Source organism: Microcaecilia unicolor, chromosome 3, assembly GCF_901765095.1.
Source record: "Microcaecilia unicolor chromosome 3, aMicUni1.1, whole genome shotgun sequence".
NCBI classification, from domain to species: domain Eukaryota; kingdom Metazoa; phylum Chordata; class Amphibia; order Gymnophiona; family Siphonopidae; genus Microcaecilia; species Microcaecilia unicolor.
In genome coordinates, this window is record NC_044033.1 from 376,211,299 (window position 1) to 376,234,389 (window position 23,091).

Here is a 23,091-nt window from a genome sequence, read left to right on the forward strand (position 1 = left end):
TACATTGTGGGGATGTTTTGCAGCAGGATGGATAAGGAGGCTTGTGAAGACTAAGGCAAAGATGGATGATGTAAAGTCCAGGCAGATGCTTGAAAACCTCTTCCAGTTTACTAGAGACGCAGTGCTGGGAGAAGATCCTCCTTTTAAAAAGACAATTATCCTACGCACAAAACAAAAACAACAGTGAGGGGCTCAACGAGAACAAACATTGAGGAGCCCAGACAAAGGTCAGATCTGAAGCCAATAGAAAGTATATGGCAAGACTTGAAGACTTACCCAACCTGACAGAGCTCAAGCTATTCTGCTAAGAAGAATGGGCAAAAACTAATGAGATGCATAGGCAAAAGTGGTTTTTGGAATTTTTGGAAATTTTCATGATTTTTGGGTGGGTTTTTTTCAGTGTGTTTCACACATTTGGTTTAATAAAAGTTTTAAAGCTTTAAAGCATATTCATAGGTTTAATGCACATTAAATCAATTTTACTTGCACTAAATTCTTTAAGGCACACTAAGCAATCAAGGGTTTCTTTTACAAAACCACGTTAGCAATTCCTGCGTGGCAAATGAGAGGAAGCCCATTCAATTCCTATAGGCTTCCTCTCATTTGCCACACAGGAATCGCTAGCACGGCTTTGTAAAAGAAGCCCCAAATGTGTTCCAGCAATTGCACATTCTCAATAAAAATTGCACCACTCCTCTGTGAAAAGTCAACTTATACCTATTATTGTTTCAAAAGTCTCAAGGCTTCCACCGTGTACATTTTTTCTATAATATCATTTGATTATGTATTTTAGCTGCATTGTTCTTATGTTTATAACATTAATAAAAAGAAATTATTTTAAATGAAAAAAACTACTTTTTTTCTGATTCTTATTTTTTTTAATATTTCTGTGCGGGAGGTGGTGGAGATGAAAACGGTAACGGAATTCAAAAATGCGTGGGATAAACATAAAGGAATCCTGTTCAGAAGGAATGGATCCTCAGAAGCTTAGCGGAGATTGGGTGGCAGAACCGGTGTTAGGAGGTGGGGCTTGTGGTTGGGAGGTGGGGCTAGTGCTGGACAGACTACTACGGTCTGTGCCCTGAAAATGGCAAATACAAATCAAAGTCAGATATACACATAAAGTAGCACATATGAGTTTATCTTGTTGGGCAGACTGGATGGACCGTACAGGTCGTTCTCTGTTGTCATCTACTATGTTACTATGTATAGAGTATGTTGTGTAGAACAGCAAAACTCCTGCTTCTTTAATACACTGTGAATGGTGCATTTTAGATAGAAGTATGTAAGAAATGTGCAAGGGTGTGAACAGTTTCACAAGACACCTATGTGATTGTGTGTGATGGTGTTTTTTCTTTCTCTTTCACATGTCCTTTTCTTCCACCTCCCCCACTCCTCATTTGTTTTGCTGTCTCATTTCTCCCCCTCCTCTCCTCTAGACTGTATGAAACATTCAGAGATAGCAGATATGTGTATATGGCACTTGAGTTCTGTGAAGGAGGAGAGCTGTGGACAAAGCTGCGAGAGGCGTAAGTAGAAATGTTTCCCCTGCTTGGTGCTGTAAGAGCCTGATTGAACTCCTAACTAGGCTGTAGAGGGCAAGCAGGACAAAAGTAGCACCTACAACCACAGAGAGCAGCAGAGAGATGCAAAGTTGTTTCCAGGTGATGCCTCATTCCCACAAGGAAAGGATAGTTGAAGTCAACGGAAGTAATGTCCTTGTATGACTTCACCTGCCAGGGACTCAAATCCGCAGATGCTGACCATGTTCCACGCATTACCCAGTGTATCATAGCAAAGTGAGTGTCAAATCACGGCCCTTTAAAACTATTATGAGTCACTGAAGGTACGGAAAATACTACAAAAAGTGGAAAGAATGCAGAGGTCCCACGGGGTGGATAGAATCAAAAATCAAGAAGTGGGAACTGGATCGGGCTCTTCAAAAACAGACTCAGTACGCTGAAGTGAAATTATAGGTGTTTATTTAAGCTGACTCGACACGGTACCATGTTTCGGCACATGCATGTCTGTATCAGGAGTCTTGATACGTATACTTGATAATCACATTTGTCCTTGGTGATGCGTCTTGTGAAACAAACATGAGCTGGTCTTTAAAAAGACCATTGCCGAAAAAAACTTTAGCACCATTGCGGCAATTTACATGCTACTCAACAATTGTTTCTTTCAGCAACGGTCTTTTTAAAGACCAGCTCATGTTTGTTTCACAAGACGCATCACCAAGGACAAATGTGATTATCAAGTATACGCATCAAGACTCCTGAGGCAGGCACTCAGTGCCGAAACATGGTACCATGTTGAGTCAGCTTAAATAAACACCTATAATTTCACTTTGACATCCTGAGTGTTTTTGAAGAGCCTCATCTAGTTCCCACTCCTTGTTTTTTTGATTCAATGAAGGTATGCCCATTCAATAGAGAAATTAACGCCTGATTCTGCCTTTACTGTTGATTGATACAAAGCTCCATAGTGACCTTTGCTGTTCCCTAGATTGCCCTGTAATACTAGCTACTAGGAAATCAGAACAGATTAGGGCTCATGGACCATTGGTCTTCCTTTACAGTAATAGGCTGTGTAGCTACATGTCCTGGGTTGTAAAAACTTGAATGCTTCCTATCTTATTATTTTCAGGAAGTACTTTACGGAGGAAGTGACCATCTTCTGTACTGCCTGTGTGGTGGAGGCACTGGAGTATTTGCACAGTAATAGAATTGTCTATCGGGATTTGAAGCCTGAGAATCTCATGATGGACAAGCATGGATATGTCAAACTGGTATACACACATATCTATAGTGATAACAAACAAAACAGTGTAAAGGCAATTGTATAATCTAGGTGGCCGTATTAGTATGCATTATCCTCCTAATTCTATAAACTTTCATGCACAATTTGATGTTTAGCGTGCAAAGTTGTATGTGCAAGTTATAGAATAATGCAAGTTATGCACATAACTTAATTGTTAAATTAGCAGCTAATGGTTGTAACAACCAATAATTGGCTAGAATTGGCACTAATTTGCAATTATAGGTGTAACTGCCCTTAGTCGGTATTCTACAAATTGAGGAGCCCTTTTACTAAAGGGTTGGCACGCAGAAATGGGCTTGCCGCACGCCAGTCTGGAAGTACCGCAGGAACTCAGCAGTAGTTTCCACCCCCAGTCTGTGCACAAAAATTATTTTCTATTTTGTAGTGCCGGTGCTTCTCCGCTGCCCAGTTACTGCCGGGTTAGCGCTGGATCCCTTACCACCACCTCAGTGGGTGGCGGTAAGTGCTTCCCCGCGAAATGGCCATGAGGTAAGTGGTTCACTTACCGCACGGCCATTTTTTTGTCGAGAAAAAAGACAGACTTTTACACGCTGTGGTAAAAGGGGGCATCGGTGCATGTCAAAAACATGTGCTGATGCTTGCGCAGGCCCAGGGGCGTAGCCAGACACCCAATTTTGGGTGGGCCTGGGCTCAAGATGGGTGGGCAGAAGAACCTCGCCCCATCCCACAGGTGATTTGGTCTCTCCTTCTCTCACCTGCATGTTATATGGTCTCTCAAACATCCTCCCTCTCCTGTATACCTTTTAAATAGCAGATTTTCAACAGCAGCGAGCAGCAACTAATACACACTGCTCATGTTGGCCCCATACCCTTCCCTCTGATGCAACTTCCTGTTTCCGCCTAGGCAGAAATACATCAGAGGGAAGGCTGTGGGGCTGGTGCAAGCAGTATGTATGTCACTGCTCACTGCAGGTGAAGATCTGCTACTTACAAGGTATGCAGGAGGGACACGTTGGGAGTTTTCGGCTGGTGGGGCTTGGGGATCCCTGCCAGCCACATCATAGGTATGCTGCTACTGGGTGGGCCTGAACCCAAAGTGGGTGGGCCTGGGCCCACCCAAGCCCACCCTTGGCTACGCCACTGCGCAGGCCCCTTTCACTGCAGATTAGTAAAAGGACCTCTGAGTGCACAAAATCCCTAGTGGGCAACTGCAAAGGGGGTGGGACTTGGGAGGGGCGTGGTGGATCAGGAGCATGCCTAGTAGGTTCTAGAACACTTAATTGATAGCAGCTATGCACGAGCATTTAAACCAGCTATTTAGGTGTGTAACTGCAGACGTACGCTAGTATTTCTATAATGACAATTATACACTCTGAACTATTACTCTGTATCAATGCATACGATTTCTCAGAATGCTCCTGACCCATCCTTGTCCCTCCCATGGCCTCGCCCCCTGTTAGGTTACGCACTATGGGATTTGGGCACCCAGCTTTATAGAATAGTGCACAGCCAGTTGTGCGCACAAATCCTAGTTGCCGCCAGTAAACATCAATTATTGGTTGTTAGTGACAGTTGATGGCTTGTTAATCAATTAAGTTGCAGGTGTATCTCAGCAGCATACCCAAATTTGGGCACCATATATAGAATCCGGGGGGGTTAATTTGCATCATCCTGTAGAGCAGTGGTTCCCAAACCTGGTCCTGGAGGCGTCCCAGTCAGTCAGGGTTTCAGGATACCCACAATGAATATCCATGAGAAGATCTGCATGCACTGCCTCCACTGCATGCAAATCTCTCTCTCGTGATCATTCATTGTGGATATCCTGAAAACCTGACTGACTGGGGTACCTCCAGGACCAGGTTTGGGAACCTCTGCTCTAGAGAATTACCCCATATGCACTGTTCCCTTTAAGCTGTGCGGGAGTCCTCCACCAGCACTCCTGACAGTGGGGGGGGGGGGGGGGGGGGGCGCTGTTTCACTATCATATTTTCAATAGTGAGGGACAGGCCAGCTCTGCAGAATTTTAGAGAACCTGCCTGTCCCTAGCAATTGAAAACACAATATTAAAGCACTATCCCCAACTGGCAGCAATGTAGTTGGAAGACACCCGTTCAGCTTAGAGGGAACAGTGCCTATGTGTGTAAATGTCTGGAATACTAGCACTTATGTGCATATGATACTGTATTGTTAAATTGGATTCTTAGAACAAATTACTTTCTTATGCATTGTTCTTTGTTATGTATCCTATACTGTTTATTGGGTTATAAATGTCACAAATAAATAAATAAATAAATCTGTGTAAATGCTAGCTGGGCACTGAGGCTCTGTTCTGCAAACAACTGCTTAACTTGCATGGTGAATGTTTGCAAGGGGGCGTACACAGGGCAGAGCATGGTTGGGACATGGGCGGGGCTCCCACTTAAGCATGTAACTTACAGAGTACTATAAATACTGCGTGTCCCTGCTGCCTTTAGGTACTCTCACTTATGCCAGCTCTGTGGCTGGTTTAACTGCGGGCACCTAAATGTTAGGTGCTTATATAGCAGCAACTGCAGTACAAAGTTCCTCTTATTTTGTTATTAGTGCTGATAAAAATAATTATACAACCAGAGGTGTAGTTTTATTTTGTGAAAATGAGTCCAGGAAGACTTTTTCTTATTTTCATTTTCAAAATCTTTTGCATTAATGGCAAATTTCAATAAACTTTTATGCAAAAGAGACGTTTCCTTATCTTTCATGAAAGATAGTGTAATTATGTTATTTTTGATGTTGAAAGCACTTTTGCAAATTCATTTAACACTGTAGCGTTTGAGGCCCCTGGTTTTGTTTGTTTTTTGAATTTGTTATCCACTTTGAATGTTATTGGGAGTAGGTGAAATGGTTCCCAAACCTGGTCCTGGAGGCACCCCAATGAGAAAAAAGGTGGGAGGATGACCAAGGATTCCAAAGGCTGAGAAGATGTATAATAATAAAGATATTTATTAAGGTATAAAGACCAGACATAACGTTGTGTTTTGGCCGTTAGGCCTGCATCAGGAGTCTTGTTGTCAAATACCTTGGGAGCTATTGATGAAGACAATCCTCAAGACAAAGAGGGTCTTTAAAAAGATCGTTGTGGAGGTAAGCGTTCTTGGTGGTCTCGATGGACTACACGCTTGTAGTAGATTACCGCAATTGGCTTTGTCTTGAGGATTGTCTTCATCAATAGCTCCCAAGGTATTTGACAACAAGACTCCTGATGCAGGCCTAACGGCCGAAACCCAACGTTGTGTCGAGTCTTTATACCTTAATAAATATCTTTATTATTATACATCTTCTCAGCCTTTGGAATCCTTGGTCGTCCTCCCACTTTTTTCTCATTGTGTTGTTGTCCGTGGGGTGTTTTGAGTTCTCCATCTTTTGACGGATTTCTTTCCTACCTGGAGGCACCCCAACCAGTCAGATTTCAGGATATCTACAATGAATGTTCATGAGAGAGATTTGCATGCAGTGGAGGCAGTACATGCAAATCTCACTCATGAATATTCATTGTGGGTATCCTGAAAATCTGACTAGCTGGGATGCCGTCCAGGACCAGGTTTGGGAACCACTACTGTATTACATTACATAAAATAATCCACAGAGGGAAAGTGCAAACTACCAAATAATTCAAAATTCCCTACTCAACTTGCTGGCAAACATGTGACCACTACACAAAAGCAATGCAAAAACCAGAACACAAAAATAAAAAACAGGGAGTATAGCCTCACAGCTAAACACCCCCTCTGGGACAAAGTCTTAACAACAGGGAGTACAGCTGATACTATTACAGGCATATTTCCTGACACTGACAAGTGGAGAAAAAAGCCAAATGGCATTAAAAAAAATTTTTTGAATGGTGCTTTTTGTGTGTTTTGGTTTTTGCATTGCTTTTGTGTAGTTTGTTTGCTAGCAAGTTCAGCAGGGAAATTTGAATTATTTGACATTACATTACATTCTTTGAGAACTACCACTGCTGCTCAACAGTTGTAGGACAGTGGTCCATTGCCCCCCCCCCCAGCCTGCATCCCTGCACTCAGGAGGCTGTTTGGATGGAATTTATGCCACTGTTGTAGGTGGAATGGAGAAATGTAATGTAATGTCTGCGATGGCTCCTTTTCCTGTGCATTCCAAATCCTTTAACAGATTTATGCTTATTATTCAACTTGATAAGCGCCTTAATCCAAACAGTCAAAAAGCAGAATTCTCATATAATAATAAACATGTACATACATTTGAAGCATATTTTATCCCCACATCCTCCCTCCCTCCCAATAATCCCAAACCCAACTCCCCCATAATCCATAGCAGCAATAAAGAAATCATTACTACATAGGACCATATCCCCTTGTTGACTACAAGCTACGTTATTCGATTTACATAGCAATGAGGTGTTTTGCATGTATTTCTATGCTTTGCATCTCATTACTGTGTACCAGGAGGAAACTGATATTAACATGCATTACAGAAATATAATACATGTTATTGCCGATTAAAGCACATTAAGGGGCAAATAATGTGTGTTATGGCCATAACACACCTTAATAACTACCCCCCTGCGAGAGTATTTCTTAACAAGGCACCACCTGGTAGGCACTGTTCCCTCTAAGCTGTAGTCCTGCCAGTGTGTGTGTGTGTGTGTGTGTGGGGGGGGGGGGGGGGGTGCTGTTTCACTTTTCAGTAGTGAGGGACAGGTAAACTCTACAGGAATCCAAGGAACCCACCAGTTCCTAGTGCTTGAAAACACAGTACTGAAGTACTGCCCCCTACTGGCAGCAATGCAGCTGGAAGACCGCTGCTTAGCTTAGAGGGAACAGGGTTGGTAGGAGCCTATTTTCTTTGTAGAATGGTAACTAACTGGTAATATACCCACTTAAAATTTAGGCATTAACACTTAAGCCAGCCATAAAGCTGGTGTATGTGTTAGCACCTAAATGCTGCAGATATATGTGTAACTTACAGTAATCTATAACGTAGACGTGTAAGTGGAAGTCGAGTTCAAGCTCTGCCCTTGTGTACATTGGTCGAAATTCAAAGTGATTTAATTGGACAGAAACAGCTTCTGGACAGTTAAATCAATTTGTTCAGGGCTACCAGGTCATTTACAGTTGACACTTAAGTGGTTAATGCTGCTAAAAATGTCCGATTAGTGCCCAACGTGAAACTGGCTATTTTGAGGGGTTTTCCTGGGGTAGATTCAACACTTGGCCTGTTTAGTGCAAATATTCAGCACTCAACCAGCATAAGAGTCAGTCCTATCTGTATGTGATGCCCCATAGCTGGTTGAGTGCTGAATATCACACTTAACCAGCTATGGCTTAGCTGGCTCCGCAAAACTGTAAATTCAATGCTGAAGCCCAGACATAGTAACATAGTAACATAGACATGACCTGGCATTGAATTTCTGGGGGTAACGGCAGCAGTGGTGAGCAAAATGCTGAGTTCTGCCAGCAGAATATTGACCCCACAGAATATGTAAGTTAGGTGGGTATTTACAAGATGGTGCTTAGGTAGAATTTTCACATTTAAGTGCCTTTGTGCACACATACACATGTAAATGCCATTATTCTGAATCTTTACGTGCAAAATCAGCATGTGAATGTCAGCATCTATGTTAGCAGTGGCGTTCCTAGGGGGGGGGCGGTGGGGGCAGTCCGCCCCGGGTGCACGCCGCTGGGGGGGGGTGCCGCGCGCCTGTCTGTCGTTCGTTTCATGCTCCCTCTGCCCTGGAACAGGTTACTTCCTGTTCCGGGGCAGAGGGAGCATGGAATGAACGATGGACAGGCGCACGTGGCACCCCCCTAGCGGCGTGCACCCGGGCAGGGGGTTCTTTCGCGGGGGGGTGTCCTTTTGCCAGGGGGGGTCGCGCTGCATCCGGGGGGCGCTGCACCCGGGGGGCGGGGCGCATCGGCGATCCGCCCCGGGTGTCAGCCCCCCTAGGAACGCCACTGTATGTTAGGAGTCCTATTACTAAGCCACAGTAAAAAGTGGCCTGTGGTAGTGTGGGTATGTGTTTTTGGCGCACACTGGGCCATTTTTTACTGTGGCTGTGGAAAAAAGGCTTTTTAAAATGGGGCCAGTAAATGCTCATGCTCTAAAATGAAATTTAGCGCACAGCTATTTACTGCCTGCGCCCTTACCACCACCCATTGACCTAGTGGTAAGGGCTCACCGCTACTCACGTGGTAATCATACAGCATGCGCCAAGTGGCTACACTACTGATTACCGCCAAGAACACCCCCCTCAGTAGAAAACAGAAAATTATTTTCTTCCATGGGAAACAGCACTTGCCAATTTCGGAATTACTGCCGGGCGCCCACACTACCCCGGTGGAAGTGCCGATTTGACGCTCGCTATCCGCTCGTTAGTCCTACCACTGCTTAGGAAAAGGGCCCCTTCTAGAATTATCTCTTCTGCAACTTTTTCCTTTTTCTTTAAAACATTTATATCCCATACGATCCGTATTGTCCTCAGCACATTACAGTAAACATTGACAATTACTTCACAAGGGGAATTTCACTCATTGACTTTTAGATGTATGGGTAGATGTTGCTTATTAATTTTGTGTATGTGGGTGTAATTTGGTTGTAATTTGTGTACCTATAGGTAGATTTTGGTTTTGCAAAATTGTTGCTGAAAGGAGAGAAGACGTACTCATTCTGTGGCACTCCAGAGTACCTGGCACCTGAAATCCTGCTCAATGAGGGCCATGACTTTGCTGTGGATTTCTGGATGCTAGGAATTTTGATCTTTGAACTACTGGTGGGACGGTGAGCACATTATTGTAATACTTTTTACTTTCATCAGACTGCCATCTTTACCTTTTCCTACTTTAACTGGACCACCGAGAAGTCCACATACCTCCTACCAGGATTGACCTGATTATTGGATTATGAATTTATTGCAGTTTGCAAAGCTTTATTCATTACACTAGTAAGAAATGCCCGTTTCGGAAACAAATGAAACGGGTGCTAGCAAGGTATTACCCCCCCTCCCTCCCGAGTCCCAGACCCCCCTTCCGTCCCTCCCTTCCGAGTTCCACACACCCCTGTCCCTCTCTCCTTCACTTCGTTGCAAGTTTCAGCTGCCTTCCGCGTACCTGATGCGAAGGGGAGCGTGTGAAACGGGCGGTAGCAAGGTTTTCATCGAGGGTGGCGGAACGGCAGGCATATTTATGTACTCCTGCCCCTGCGTGGCTTTTGTTGAACTCGTGCCTCCCTTGTGCCTTCCCCGGGCCGCCCTCGACGTCATGGTGTTTTGACGCGAGGGCGGAGCTACACTGCAGGCCAGCCAAACCGGATATCTCTGGCGCCTCAAGTTTCCAGCTTGAGGCTTCATTGGAACGTTGGAGGTGCCGTTTATATATAGAGATTATGTACTCTCTAGAATTTTGGCCTGTGAGGTAACCATAATGGTGTCTAAGGTCATTGAGATAATACATCTGCATGTCTTCATCACACTTACACACCCATCTGCTGCTATGGATGCATCTCTTTGTCTGCATTGCAAACTGGACAACAGATGAAGGTGTTGATTGCAGCATTCATAGTTCTACCCAACCTGTCCTTGACAGGGCCACTAAGAGGGTGAGGGGAGCAAGATTCTCCTGGACCTGGCCTCCAAGGAGTGCCCAGCACTAGGAATAGAAAAGTCACTTTCTTCAGGCTTCCTGTGGCAGGCACAGGCAGACATCTGGATTGGTCTCCTGCTCCTGTGTGCTGGGTTATCACGTTAACTCTGCTCTGCCGGCCACATCCTGCCTCCTTTGCGAAGTACTTACTATTTCCACATAGGCGGGAGGGGACATGGCAGGAAAAGGAATTGTGGTCGGCAGAGCAGAGTTAACGTGATAACCCAGCATACAGGAGCATGAGACAGACCGTGTAAGCAGTAAGCTACTACCAGGTGGGGAGCCAGGGGGTGGGAGGCCTGCGGGGGGGCCTGGTGGTGGGGGGGGGGGGGGTTGCCCTCAAGATTGTTTTCCCTGGGTCCATCTTGGTCTTTTGGTGGCCCTGGTTCTTCACATGGGGAAGATGGGTGCTGAACATCCCTAATATTGAGCAAGGTCCTTCACTGTGTATTGTATTTGACACCCCCAATCATTTTGAAGTGTTGATGTCTATGAGTGGAGGAGGTTCCCAGGAAGCAGATGTAACTCAACTGCACAAAGAACAGAGAGGAGGGGAGTAATGGAAACAATATTGAAAAAAGAAAAGGAAAATAGAGCATCTTGAAACAAGCAGGTTACAAGGCACCAGACAGCATAGTCTCACAAAGAAAACATCCTCTCAGCCATGATTGAGTGTGTTCTTGAATGAGGTGGGAGGAGCAGCAGCGTATGAGCACATGTTGCCCGTCTGGACTTCAGTGAGGTTGTTTATACTCTTTCTTAAGAGAAGACTGGTAAGCAAACTGGCAGTGGATGGTTTGGGGTAGGACAAAAGACAGAGAGTGGTAGTTATTGAAGTTCACTTTGGAAAAGATAAAGTGACCAGTGGTGGCACCTCAGGCAGGACTGATTCATCTCAATATCTTAGGGGTCCTTTTACTAAGCTGCAGCAAAAAGTGGCCTTAGGTCTTTCCTGCGCGCTACAGCCATTTTACCGCAGATGTAAAATGGCCTATTTTATGTATTAATGGCCATGTGTTAATGTTCACTTCAAAACTATTATATAGGGGGGGAAAGTCTCATTTGTCACAGGGTCTTAGAACCTTAGTCATTAACACCGGGTAAATAGGTAAAACCCACTGGAGACTGTTGTAATCATCGACAACCCCCCCCCCCCCCCTCCTCCTTCCTATGACTATGTTCATATCTTTTTAATGGTATCTTTTTTTTTAGTCATTTTTCAAAAATTTCTCAACTGTCTACTATTTGTTGAGTTGGTTTCTATTGAGGAAGTAGACCATTTGAGAGCCATTACATTTTTATTTCATGTGTTAATGTTGCCATCAGTGCATGGCCATTTATAAAAATTACTGTGTGAGCACTTACTGTCACCCATTTCGTAAGCGATAAGGGCTCACATGGTATTCCTGCATTAACCAGTTAGTGCACAGTAATGTAACTGTGCTAACTGTGTAGTGCAGGAACACCCTCTCTTTACCCCATGACATGCCCCTCATATCATGAGGAGTGGTCTAGTGCTTAGAGCACCAGACTTGCAATCTAGAGGTGGCCAGTTCAAATCCCACTGCTGTTCCTTGTGATCTTTGGCAAGTCACTTAACCCTCCATTGCCTCAGGTACAAACTTAGATTGTGAGCCCTCCTGGGGCAGAAACATATCCAAAGTACCTGAATGTGTGAGTAAAAATACATTTTAGTGCATGGTTAGCATGCACACTTACCATAGGATGCCATGCTAAATGACCCCCTAACTTGATTTTGCATGAGCTAAATATTTAAGGAGCCCTAACAAATAAAATACACGGCAGTTACCTTAGAATGTCTAAACAAGTCCCGTGGCATGCCATTTTAAGCTGCATTAGGAACACATTAGCGCCTAACGCAGCTGAGCAAGTTTTGGAAACATATGCTTGTTTGTGAATTATATAAAAATCTGTAATAGAGTCCACAGAGGATGGTTAGGCAACAGAGAAGAGGATTTGAAAAAAACTGAATGGTCCAGGGTTTTGAAAATGAGCATCAGTGTAAAAAGTGCAAAACAATGCATTTAGTGGGATGCATTCATTTGGGAACAAGATCTAGGAATAATCATCTCAGATGACCTCAGGGTAGGTGGTAAAGGGTAATTCTATAAGGAGCTTGTAAGCAACAACAACTCACATAAATGGTGATATTTCAGTCATTTAAGTATAAATGACCTTATAGAATACTGAAACGGCAAAGTGTGTGCCATGATCTGACGGTGCATACTTTGCTGGTAAGTGGGTCCATGGATGCAGTTTGGGCAGAGCATAGGCAAAATGCACAAGTATATGGGTAAATTATGGAATAATATACATTTGAATTAATAAATTAATTTTCAAACTCTTATAGCCTACGTTATCTCCAACTTCTGTCGGGGACAAAGAAACATGCATTATTGCATAATACACAAAATACCTTGCAATATAATAAAAACATAGAAACACCAAAACAACACAATGCAACTAAAATTATTTTAAAAACCCCACACCTATAAACCAGTTGTTTAACACCGTAACACACCAGAGCGCTCCTTGCAAAAATTAAATATTATCACAATAGTAACGAAAAGTCACTACAAAATTACTTCAAGACAGCTTTATCCACTTTCCAACTCACAACTAGGCACAGGCATTTACACCAGCTGTAGGACTGTAGTAAATGCTCACACCTTGAAAGTAAGTCCATTTTTGGCCACATGCACTATAACCAACACCTGTATTAGGCACTTTAGAATTACCCCTTCCCCCAAAAAAAGTAGGGATCAGACAATGATCCTCCACAAATAAATCAGGACCCAGGATATAGTCCGTATAGATTCTTTGTTACAAAAGCACAGATAGAGAAGTTTGCTGGACAAAAAAGCAAATAGCTCTGCCGTTCTTAAAAAAGCAGACGATCCAGCTTAAAAAGGTGTCCTTTTTGAAAGAAAAATAAAAACAAATGCTTATTTTTTCTGTGTCCTTTTTTTTTTTTTTTTGAAAGAAAAAACAAATGCCTATTTTTCTTTCCTGTGAGAAAAAAAGGTTAAGGTGTGCATGCGCAACTAAATTCTGCCAATGCTATAGGGGCGGTGTTGGGGTTTTTAAATGTCACGTCCTGTCATATGACTCCATCCAAGATGTGGACTAGTAGTGGAAACAGGAAGTGATGTGATGCATATAGAGAGTAGTTACTTACCTGTAACAGGTGTTCTCCGAAGACAGCAGGCAATATATTCTCACTGATGGGTGATGTCACGTCGGCCCGGAGGACTTTCTAGCAAAGTCCATGACAAAATCAAAAATGTCCCCTGTCGCGCGGGCGGATGCAGTGCGCATGCGCGTGTCCACTTTCCCGCCCGTCGCGCGGGCACATTCCTCAGTTAATTACAAGAATTAGAGGAATACAACTCCAAAGGGGAGGTGGGAGGGTTGTGAGAATATATTGCCTGCTGTCTTCGGAGAACACCTGTTACAGGTAAGTAACTACTCTTTCTCCAAAGACAAGCAGGCCAATATTCTCACTGATGGGGTATCCCTAGCCCCCAGGCTCACTCAACATAACAAAGAATGGTCAATTGGGTCCCGCAACGGCGAGGACAAAAAACAAAATTGACCTGAAACCAAACTCAACTAACTGAGAGTGCAGCCTGGAACAGAATAAAATGGGCCTAGGGGGGTGGAGTTGGATTCTAAACCCCAAACAGACTCTGCAGCACCGACTGCCCAAACCGACTGTCGCGTCGGCTATGCTGCTGAAGGCAGTAATGTGATGTGAATGTGTGGATTGAAGACCACGTCGCAGCTTTGCAAATCTCTTCTATGGTGGCTGACTTTAAATGAGCCAGTGACGCCGCCATGGCTCTAACATTATGAGCCGTGACATGGCCCTCCAAAGTCAGCCCAGCTTGGGCGTAAGAGAAGGAAATGCAATCTGCTAGCCAATTAGAAATGGTGCGTTTTCCGACAGCAACTCCCCTCTTATTGGGATTAAAAGAAATAAACAGATGGGCGGACTGTCTGAAGGGGCGTGTCCGCTCCACGTAACAGGCCAGTGCTCTTTTACAGTCCAAAGTGTGCAGCTTGCTTTCGCCCGGGCTCATGTGAGGAGGGGGAAAAAATGTTGGCAAGACAATTGACTGGTTCAGATGGAACTCCGACACTACCTTCGGTAGAAACTTTGGGTGCGTGCGGAGAACTACTCTGTCATGATGAAAGACAAGGAATGGTGCATGAACTACCAGGGCTTGAAGCTCACTGACCCTACGAGCTGAAGTAACAGCCACCAAGAAAATGACCTTCAAGGTCAAGTACTTCAGATGACAGGAATCCAGTGGCTCGAAAGGAGTTGTCATCAGCTGGGTGAGAACGACATTGAGATCCCATGGCACTGGAGGAGGTTTGACAGGGGGCTTTGACAAAAACAAACCTCTCATGAAACACATGACTAAAGGCTGTCCAGAGATAGGCAAGCCATCAATATGTGAATGATAAGCACTGATTGCGCTAAGATGAACCTTGACCGAGTTGGTCTTAAGACCAGACTCGGATAAATGCAGAAGGTACTCAAGCAAGGTCTGTGCAGGACAAGAGAAAGGATCTAGACCGTTGCTGTCACACCAGATGGCAAACCTCCTCCATTTAAAAGAGTAACACTTATGTGTGGAATCTTTTCTGGAAGCAAACAGGACTCTGGAGACACCCTCAGAGAGACCAAAGGAGGCAACCTCTACGCTCGCAACATCCAGGCCGTGAGAGCTAGAGACCGGAGGTTGGGATGTAGAAGCGCCCCCTCGTTCTGAGTAATGAGGGTCGGAAAACAGTCCAATCTCCATGGCTCTTCTGAAGAAAGTTCCAGAAGAAGGGGAAACCATATCTGACGGGGCCAAAAGGGCGCTATTAGAATCATGGTTCCCTGGTCTTGCTTGAGTTTCAGGAGAGTCTTCCCCACTAAAGGGATGGGAGGATACGCATATAGGAGTCCTGTCCCCCAAAAAAGGAGGAAGGCATCCGACGCTAGTCTGCCGTGGGCCTGAAGCCTCGAACAGAATTGAGGAACCTTGTGAGTGTCCTGGGAAGCAAAAAGATCTATCGATGGAGTTCCCCAAACTCGAAAGATCTTTTTGGCAATAGTCATGTTCAAGGACCACTCGTGAGGCCGCATAACTCTGCTCAGCCTGTTGGCCAGACCGTTGTTTACACCGGCTAGATAAGTGGCTTGGAGAAACATTCCGTTTTGATAGGCCCATAGCCACATCTGTACGGCCTCCTGACACAGAGGACGAGATCCGGTACCCCCTTGCTTGTTGGTGTAAACATCGCCACCTGATTGTCTGTCTGAATGAGAACAATTTTGTTGGCTAGCCGATCTCTGAAGGCCTTCAGAGCGTTCCAGATCGCTCGCAATTCCAGGAGATTGATCTGGAGATGCCTCTCCTGAAGAGACCAAGCTCCTTGAGTGTAAAGCCCATCTACATGCGCTCCCCACCCGAGGAGGGATGCATCCGTCGTCAGCACTTTTTGTGGCTGAGGAATTTGGAATGGGCGTCCCAAGACCAGATTGGATCGAATGGTCCACCAATTGAGGGAATTGCGAAAATTGATGGACAGCCGGACTACATCCTCTAGATTCCCCGTGGCCTGAAACCACTGAGAAGCTAGGGGCCATTGAGCAGATCTCAAGTGTAAACGTGCCATGGGTGTCACATGAACTGTGGAGGCCATGTGGCCAAGCAATCTCAACATCTGCCGAGCTGTGATCTGCTGAGACGCTTGCACTGTGGAAACCAGAGACAGAAGTCTGTCCGCTCTGGGACCTGGGAGATAAGCGCAAGCTGTCTTTGTGCACAACAGAGCTCCTATGAATTCCAATTTCTGAGCTGGGACGAGATGGGACTTGGGATAATTGATGACAAACCCCAACATCTCTAGCACCTGAATAGTCATCCGCATGGACTGCAAAGTTTCTTGCGGGGAGGTGTTCTTCACCAGCCAATCGTCCAGATAAGGGAACACATGCACTCCCAGTCTGCGTAGCGAGCTGCCACAACTGCCAGGCACTTTGTGAATACCCTGGGTGCAGATGCCAAGCCAAAAGGCAAAACACAGTACTGAAAGTGCTGTGATCCCAGCCGAAATCGAAGATACTTCCTATGAGCTGGAAGTATCGATATGTGGGTGTAAGCGTCCTTCAAGTCCAGAGAGCATAGCCAATCATTTTCCTGAATCATGGGAAGAAGGGTGCCCAGGGAAAGCATCCTGAACTTTTCTCGTACCAGGAATTTGTTCAGGGCCCTTAGGTCTAGGATGGGACGCATCCCCCCTGTTTTCTTTTCCACAAGGAAGTACCTGGAATAGAATCCCAGCCCTTCTTGCCCTGGTGGAACGGGCTCGACCGCATTGGCGCTGAGAAGGGCGGAGAGTTCCTCTGCAAGTACCTGCTTGTGGTAGGAGCTGAAAGACTGAGCTCCTGGTGGGCAATTTGGAGGTTCGGAAATCAAATTGAGAGCGTACCCGCACCGGACTATTTGGAGAACCCACCGATCGGAGGTTAAGAGAGGCCACCTTTGGTGAAAAAATTTTAACCTCCCCCCGACCAGCAGATCGTCCGGCACAGGTACTTTGGTTTCGGCTATGCTCTGCCGGAGCCAGTCAAAAACCCGTCCCTGGTTTTTGCTGGGGAGCTGCAGGGGCCTGCTTCGGTGCTCGCTGCTGACGAGAGCGAGCGGGCTGGGGTCGAGCCTGAACCGGCTGACGGGAATAAGGAGTGTACTTTCGGTTCCTAGAAGCGAAAGGAGCACTTCTTTTTCCCTTAAAAAACTTCCTAGCAGTGGAAGTGGTTGCAGAAGGCGCCCGGCGGGAGAGAGAATCCATAGCGTTGTCACGCTGGTAGAGATGATCAATCATCTCTTCTACCTTCTCTCCAAAAAGGTGATCCCCCCGGCATGGGATATCTGCTATCTTCCGCTGAGTTCGTTCCTCCAGGTTAGAGGCACGCAGCCATGAGAGCCTGCGCATCGCTATACCTTGAGCAGAGAAGCGAGATACCACATCGCAAGTGTCAAAAATGCCCCTGGACAGGAACTTGCGACACGCCTTCTGCTGCCTGATCACTTGACGAAAGGGTTCGGCTTTCTCCTCAGGGAGTGTATCTACCAAACTCTCAAGTTGCCTCACAGAGTTCCGTAAATGAATACTCGTGTAGAGTTGGTATGACTGGATCTTGGCGGCGAGCAGACCGGCCTGGTACGCCTTTCTCCCAAAAGAGTCCAGAGTTCCAAACTCCCGCCCCGAGGGCGCCGAGGAGAAGCTCCTGGAACTCTTGGCTCTTCTGAGAGCGGAATCCACCACCGCTGAATCATGAGACAATTGAGTCTGCATGAGACTGGGTTCCCCGTGGATCCGGTATTGGGACTCAACTTTTTTGGGGACGGTTGGGCAAGAAAAAGGCTTCTCCCAGTTCCTCAGCATAAGTTCCTTGAGAGTCTCATGAAAAGGAACTGTGGCAGAAGATGAAGGTGGAGATGGATAGTCCAGAACCTCAAGCATTTTGGCTCTGGGCTCATCCACAATTTCCACGGGGAAGGGGATGGCCTCAGACATCTCCCGAACAAAAGATGAAAAAGACAAGCTCTCGGGAGGAGACAGCTGCCTCTGTGGCGAGGGAGTGGAGTCAGATGGAATGCCTTGAGAATCCTCGCCAGAGAGCTCCCCATGCACCCCATCATCATCCTCAGATGAGGTATTGTCAGACGGGGCTAAAAGCTCAGACAGAGCCGCCCGGATCTGAGCCCGTCTCGACGAAGAGGCTTGACGGCCTCTATGATGATGCCGAGAAGTTGACGGTCCCTGAGACTCCGGAGAAGCTTCCTGCCCCGATGTCTCGTGAGAGTCAACTCGGGAAGTCAAAGACACCGGCGCCGGGGGCGGCACCGGTGAGACAGACCTCACCACAGGCTGAAGGCCTGATGCAGAGACATTCGGCATCGGCAATGCCGATACATCCGACGCCGTCGGCACCGGTGCCTCTGAAAACATCGACACCGGCACCGCCGACGCCGTCGGCACCGACAACCTCGATGCCGACTGCCATTGCTGCATCATGTCCATAAAAAATGGGAACATGGCCTGCATACGCTCATCCAGAGTTGGTGTCGGAAGATGCTGCGGGGTCGGTTGAGGCATCTGAGGCAAAGTCTGCTGAGGTTGGGGAGTGGGGACTCGGCTGCCAGTGACCCCATGCGTCGGAACCTCAGTAATAGAGGGAGAGCGGTCCTCTCGGCACCGACGCTTCTCGGGTATCGAACGTATCGATGACCCGGAGCTCCCGGTGCCGTGTCTCGAAGGAGACCGACGACGATGCTTCTTGGCCTTCGCCCGACGCATGTCGTCAAGACTCCTCGGCACCGGAGAAGAGGACGTGGAATCCACACGTCTCTTCGGGGCCGGGTCCGACGCAGGATGGTCCCGGGGGGTCTGCAAAGCAGGAGGCGCCGAGGCGGGTGGAGACCCACTCGATGCATCACTGCTCCCAGCGTGCATCGGTCGAATGGCAGCCTGTCCCCGGTCTCCCGGTGCCAACGCTTCCCTCGACGTCGACCTCGACGCCGCCGGTCCAGAAGACATCGTCCTCGACGGCACCGACTTCACCGGCACCAACTTCCCCGGCGCCGATTTGGACGGCGCCGACTTAGACAACGCCAACGGCGCCGACGTCGACGGCGCCGACGCCGAAGCACCGGGCTCAAAAATCTTTTCTCTCTGGGCGTCTCGAGAGAGCAGTGTCCGCTTCTTCATGGCGAGACACAATTTACAGCTCTCCGAGCGGTGGTCCGGCCCAAGGCACTGAATACACCAAGAGTGTGTGTCAGTGCCAGAGATGGCCCGATGACAGCGGGCACAAGGCTTGAAGCCGCTGGGCGTCTTCGTTGACATCTCGGGAAAAACTGTCCCTGCCAAATCAAAAGACGCGATTGTGTCTATAAAAAGAGGACACAAGACAACAAAAGAAAAAAAGGGAAAAATAAACCCGACCGAGCGATTTAAATAAAATCGCAGGCTAAAAGAAAGGAAACTTAATAAACAAAAAAATTACTAAGACAACTAGTAAGGATACTTCCTTTTCTTTTCGAATCTTCACCTCCGGGCACAGGAACACGAAGACGAATAGTCGAGCTCCGTGTCACCTCAGACGCGGAGAAGAAAAAACTGAGGAATGTGCCCGCGCGACGGGCGGGAAAGTGGACGCGCGCATGCGCACTGCATCCGCCCGCGCGACAGGGGACATTTTTGATTTTGTCATGGACTTTGCTAGAAAGTCCTCCGGGCCGACATGACGTCACCCATCAGTGAGAATATTGGCCTGCTTGTCTTTGGAGAATAGTGGCTGCCGTCTTAAAAAGGGGCATGGCAGTGACATCACTTCCTGTTATATCACCAAAAGGGCAGGGTTTTGGGAAGTCTATGCAAAAAGGGGTGGGGTTTAAGGGAGGGATATGAAAATAAGATGTGGCAAGTGGCATGGCTATGCAAAAGGGGCAGGGGTTGGGTGGGGTCAAGATGTCATATCCAGTGATGTCAAGCAAAGGGGTGGGTGGGTGTAGCTTGGGCATGGCTTGATCAGTGACATCATCAAAGGGGGCAGGGAGTGGGCATGGCTTGGGCATGTCCTCTTTTTGATTGGCTGAAAATCCAGAAGTGGGCGTGTCACCTGTCAAAATCAATTAATTTTGACAAATGCAGATGAGGTACACTACTCAAAGCAGAATGGAAACTCTAGGCTTTAATGGATGTCGGGAGCCAATCACAGAAGACACATTTTTAAGCACCGATCAAGTCAATCAGAGCAACCCGCATCATCAGGCCATGACTAGGAGAGGTATAAAAGGCAAGAAGAAATCGCAGCTCAAGGGGAGCATTGTGCGGCATAAGTGCGTGACAACAACATGATATGTTCTTTCACCTCATCTGACAAGGAAAGCTTTTAAATAAAAAAACAGCCTTCAACTTTTCCCTAAAATCAAATGTATCCAAATAATGATTTGCCATAACATATCACTCTTGAAAATCACTGGGTGAAAGACATCAATGGGTGCCTGTCCGGAAGGGTGAAATACTGTATCTAGGACATGTAATCCCCCATTATAGAGTACTACTGACTAATGTGATTTTTTTTCCTGGAGTCGCTGGGGGAAGCGTGTGGGATGTGCCTTGGTGGGTGGGAAGCTCAGCCCAAGGGGAGTGTTTATGGAATGACTTGCAGAGAAAAAAAATGGTTTTAATTTAATGATTGACAAGTAAGATGGAGTTTGAAGGCAATAAAAGTGCCTGTTTGATTAAGCACTTGGTCTTTGGTTGCCTTCACCCCCGCCAGGACCCTAGTAGGAGATGGAGTATCCTGTAAAGGCAGCATAAACTAAGTCTGAAATAAAGAGGAGCTCCTGCCCATAAAAACTGTGAAGATGAAAAGAGCTCCGAGTAGTTAAGGGGAGCCCAGCCTGGGAGCAGGAGTTGGAGCAGGGGAAGTCTTTTCAAGGCCAGGGCGTGACCCTGAGAGGTACATCTCTGGAAGGAGGACAGACAGGGAGGTCTGATCCTGAGGGAAACGGATTGTGAGCAGAGACATCAGGAGCAGCCTTGGATTATAAAGCCTGAAGGGATGGGTGATGGAGTGGAGGAGTTGTATATTTGTACATAATTTTGGATTGCAAATAGGAAACATTGAGTAGCGGATAAGTCTGTACCAAATAGTCTTGGTTGAATTTAAAAAAAAAAACTCTTAAGCCACATGGTGACTATATACAGGAAAGTTTGAAGTTTTGATTTACTTCTGTTGTGGAGTTTAGTAAAGTTTGCACGAAAGACAATCCTTGGCATTGGAGCCGACTCTGTGGGTGCTGTGTGTGCTTGAGCACCTCCAATATCGGAAAAATTCCTTGTATGTGTCCAGGGAGGGATTATTTCCATTGGGCTTAGCACCTCCAATAATTTTGAAAAGTTGGCTCCTATGATCCTTGAATGTGCTGAGTATCCTTGGAGAGAGTATAAGAGAGAGAGAGAGAGAGAGAGAGAGAGAGAGAGAGAGAGAGAGAGTGAAGAACGAACTCCAGAACTGTTGGGGTTAATAAAAATAAAAGAAGAACCCAGCTTAATATCCCACGGCTTTCCGGATTCCTATCCGGCCCCAGCCTGTGCCCAGGTTTGATTGAGGAAAACTGGACAGTGAATGGAGAGTGAGTTGTGAAAGGTGCAAAAGTAAAGGATTCTTTTGTTTGTGACCTGGTTTACAGACACATATTTGAACTGAGGAATAATTAATTCTTTCTTCTTTGTCTCAGACCTCCTTTCTGCAGCTCGGACCCTCGGAAGATTTACAGTAGGATCCTAGATGGTGAGATCTACTTTCCCACTTATGTCAGTGAGGCAGCATGTTCCATCATCTTGAAACTCTGCCGGTATGTCACCTGAAAGACTCTTGCATAGTTCTGCCTAAACAGTAGACTAATTAACACAAAAGCTAGAAACACAAATATTGAAAGTCAACAGTTTTGTTCCTTTATAATAGCTATGCAGCATCACTCAATTTAACCATAAAGACAAACTAAGGGCCTCTTTTACTAAACCATGCTAGCGATTCCCGGAGTGGTAAATGTGCCGCAGCCCATTCAATTGGCTGTGTCGCATTTGTCACATAGGATTCGCTAGCACAGCTTAGTAAAAGAGTCCCTAAGCATTCCAAAAAAAGAAAAAGGAGAAAAATTACCTCAAGTTTGATATTCAACAGTTCAAGCTACCAAAGCTAGAGCACAATACAAACCATCACTGGTGAAAAAACAAAACTCCACTAAAATTCTGAATCATCTTGCAAATTTAGCAAAAGGAGTGATGTCTGCAGTAGTATTAAATAGGAACAGAATTAATATTATTGCACCAGCATCTTATTTTCCAATTTGCAATTAACAGCAAACAACTAAAATATACCTTTTGCTGCACTTATTTTGAAATATTCAATGTCCAAAAATCACAGAACACTTCAATAAAAGCCCGACAGGAAATTTCTGTTTCACGATTGCTGCTTCAGGGAAATTTCTCCTGCTCTTTTTTACCACTACATTTCTCACAATGGCTATTTTGAAGAATGTAGTGGTCAAGGAACAGGAGAGATTCCCCTGAAGTAGCAATCGTGAAATGGATTCCCTGTCGGGTTTTGATTGAAGTGCTCTGTGTTTTTTGGACATTGAATATTTCAAGATAAGTACAGCAAAATAAGATGCTGGTGCAATAATATGAATTCTGTTCCTGTTTAATATTATTGGAGGCATCACTCCTTTTGTTACATTTACAAGCTGATTCAGAATTACTCCGTTCTGTAAAAAAAATCTCTCTTATCCGTCCCCTTCTCCTTTACTGCTAATTCTAGACTCCGTTCCTTTTATCTTGCCGCACCTCACGCCTGGAATAGACTTCCCGAGCCTGTACGTCTAGCCCCGTCTTTGGCCGTTTTCAAGTCCAAACTTAAAGCCCACCTCTTTACCACTGCTTTTGACTCCTAACCATTACTCACTTGCCCTGTCCTTTATCCTCACCTCTTTATTCCCTTACCCTTAATTGTTCTGTCTGTTTTCCTGTCTTGTCTAGATTGTAATCTCTTTGAGCAGGG

At 45.9% G+C, this 23,091-nt stretch overlaps 1 protein-coding gene across 1 annotated transcript in view; it reads left to right on the plus strand.

Moving 5' to 3' along the window:
- The window catches only part of LOC115465137 (cGMP-dependent protein kinase 1-like), a 128,884-nt gene that overhangs the window by 98,322 nt on the left and 7,471 nt on the right, over positions 1-23,091 (plus strand). Inside the window, exons 15-18 of the mRNA XM_030195537.1 lie at positions 1,440-1,529; positions 2,650-2,791; positions 9,410-9,573; positions 21,770-21,886. Of these exons, the coding sequence (XP_030051397.1) occupies positions 1,440-1,529; positions 2,650-2,791; positions 9,410-9,573; positions 21,770-21,886 (513 nt within the window). The remainder of the gene's footprint in view (positions 1-1,439; positions 1,530-2,649; positions 2,792-9,409; positions 9,574-21,769; positions 21,887-23,091) is intronic.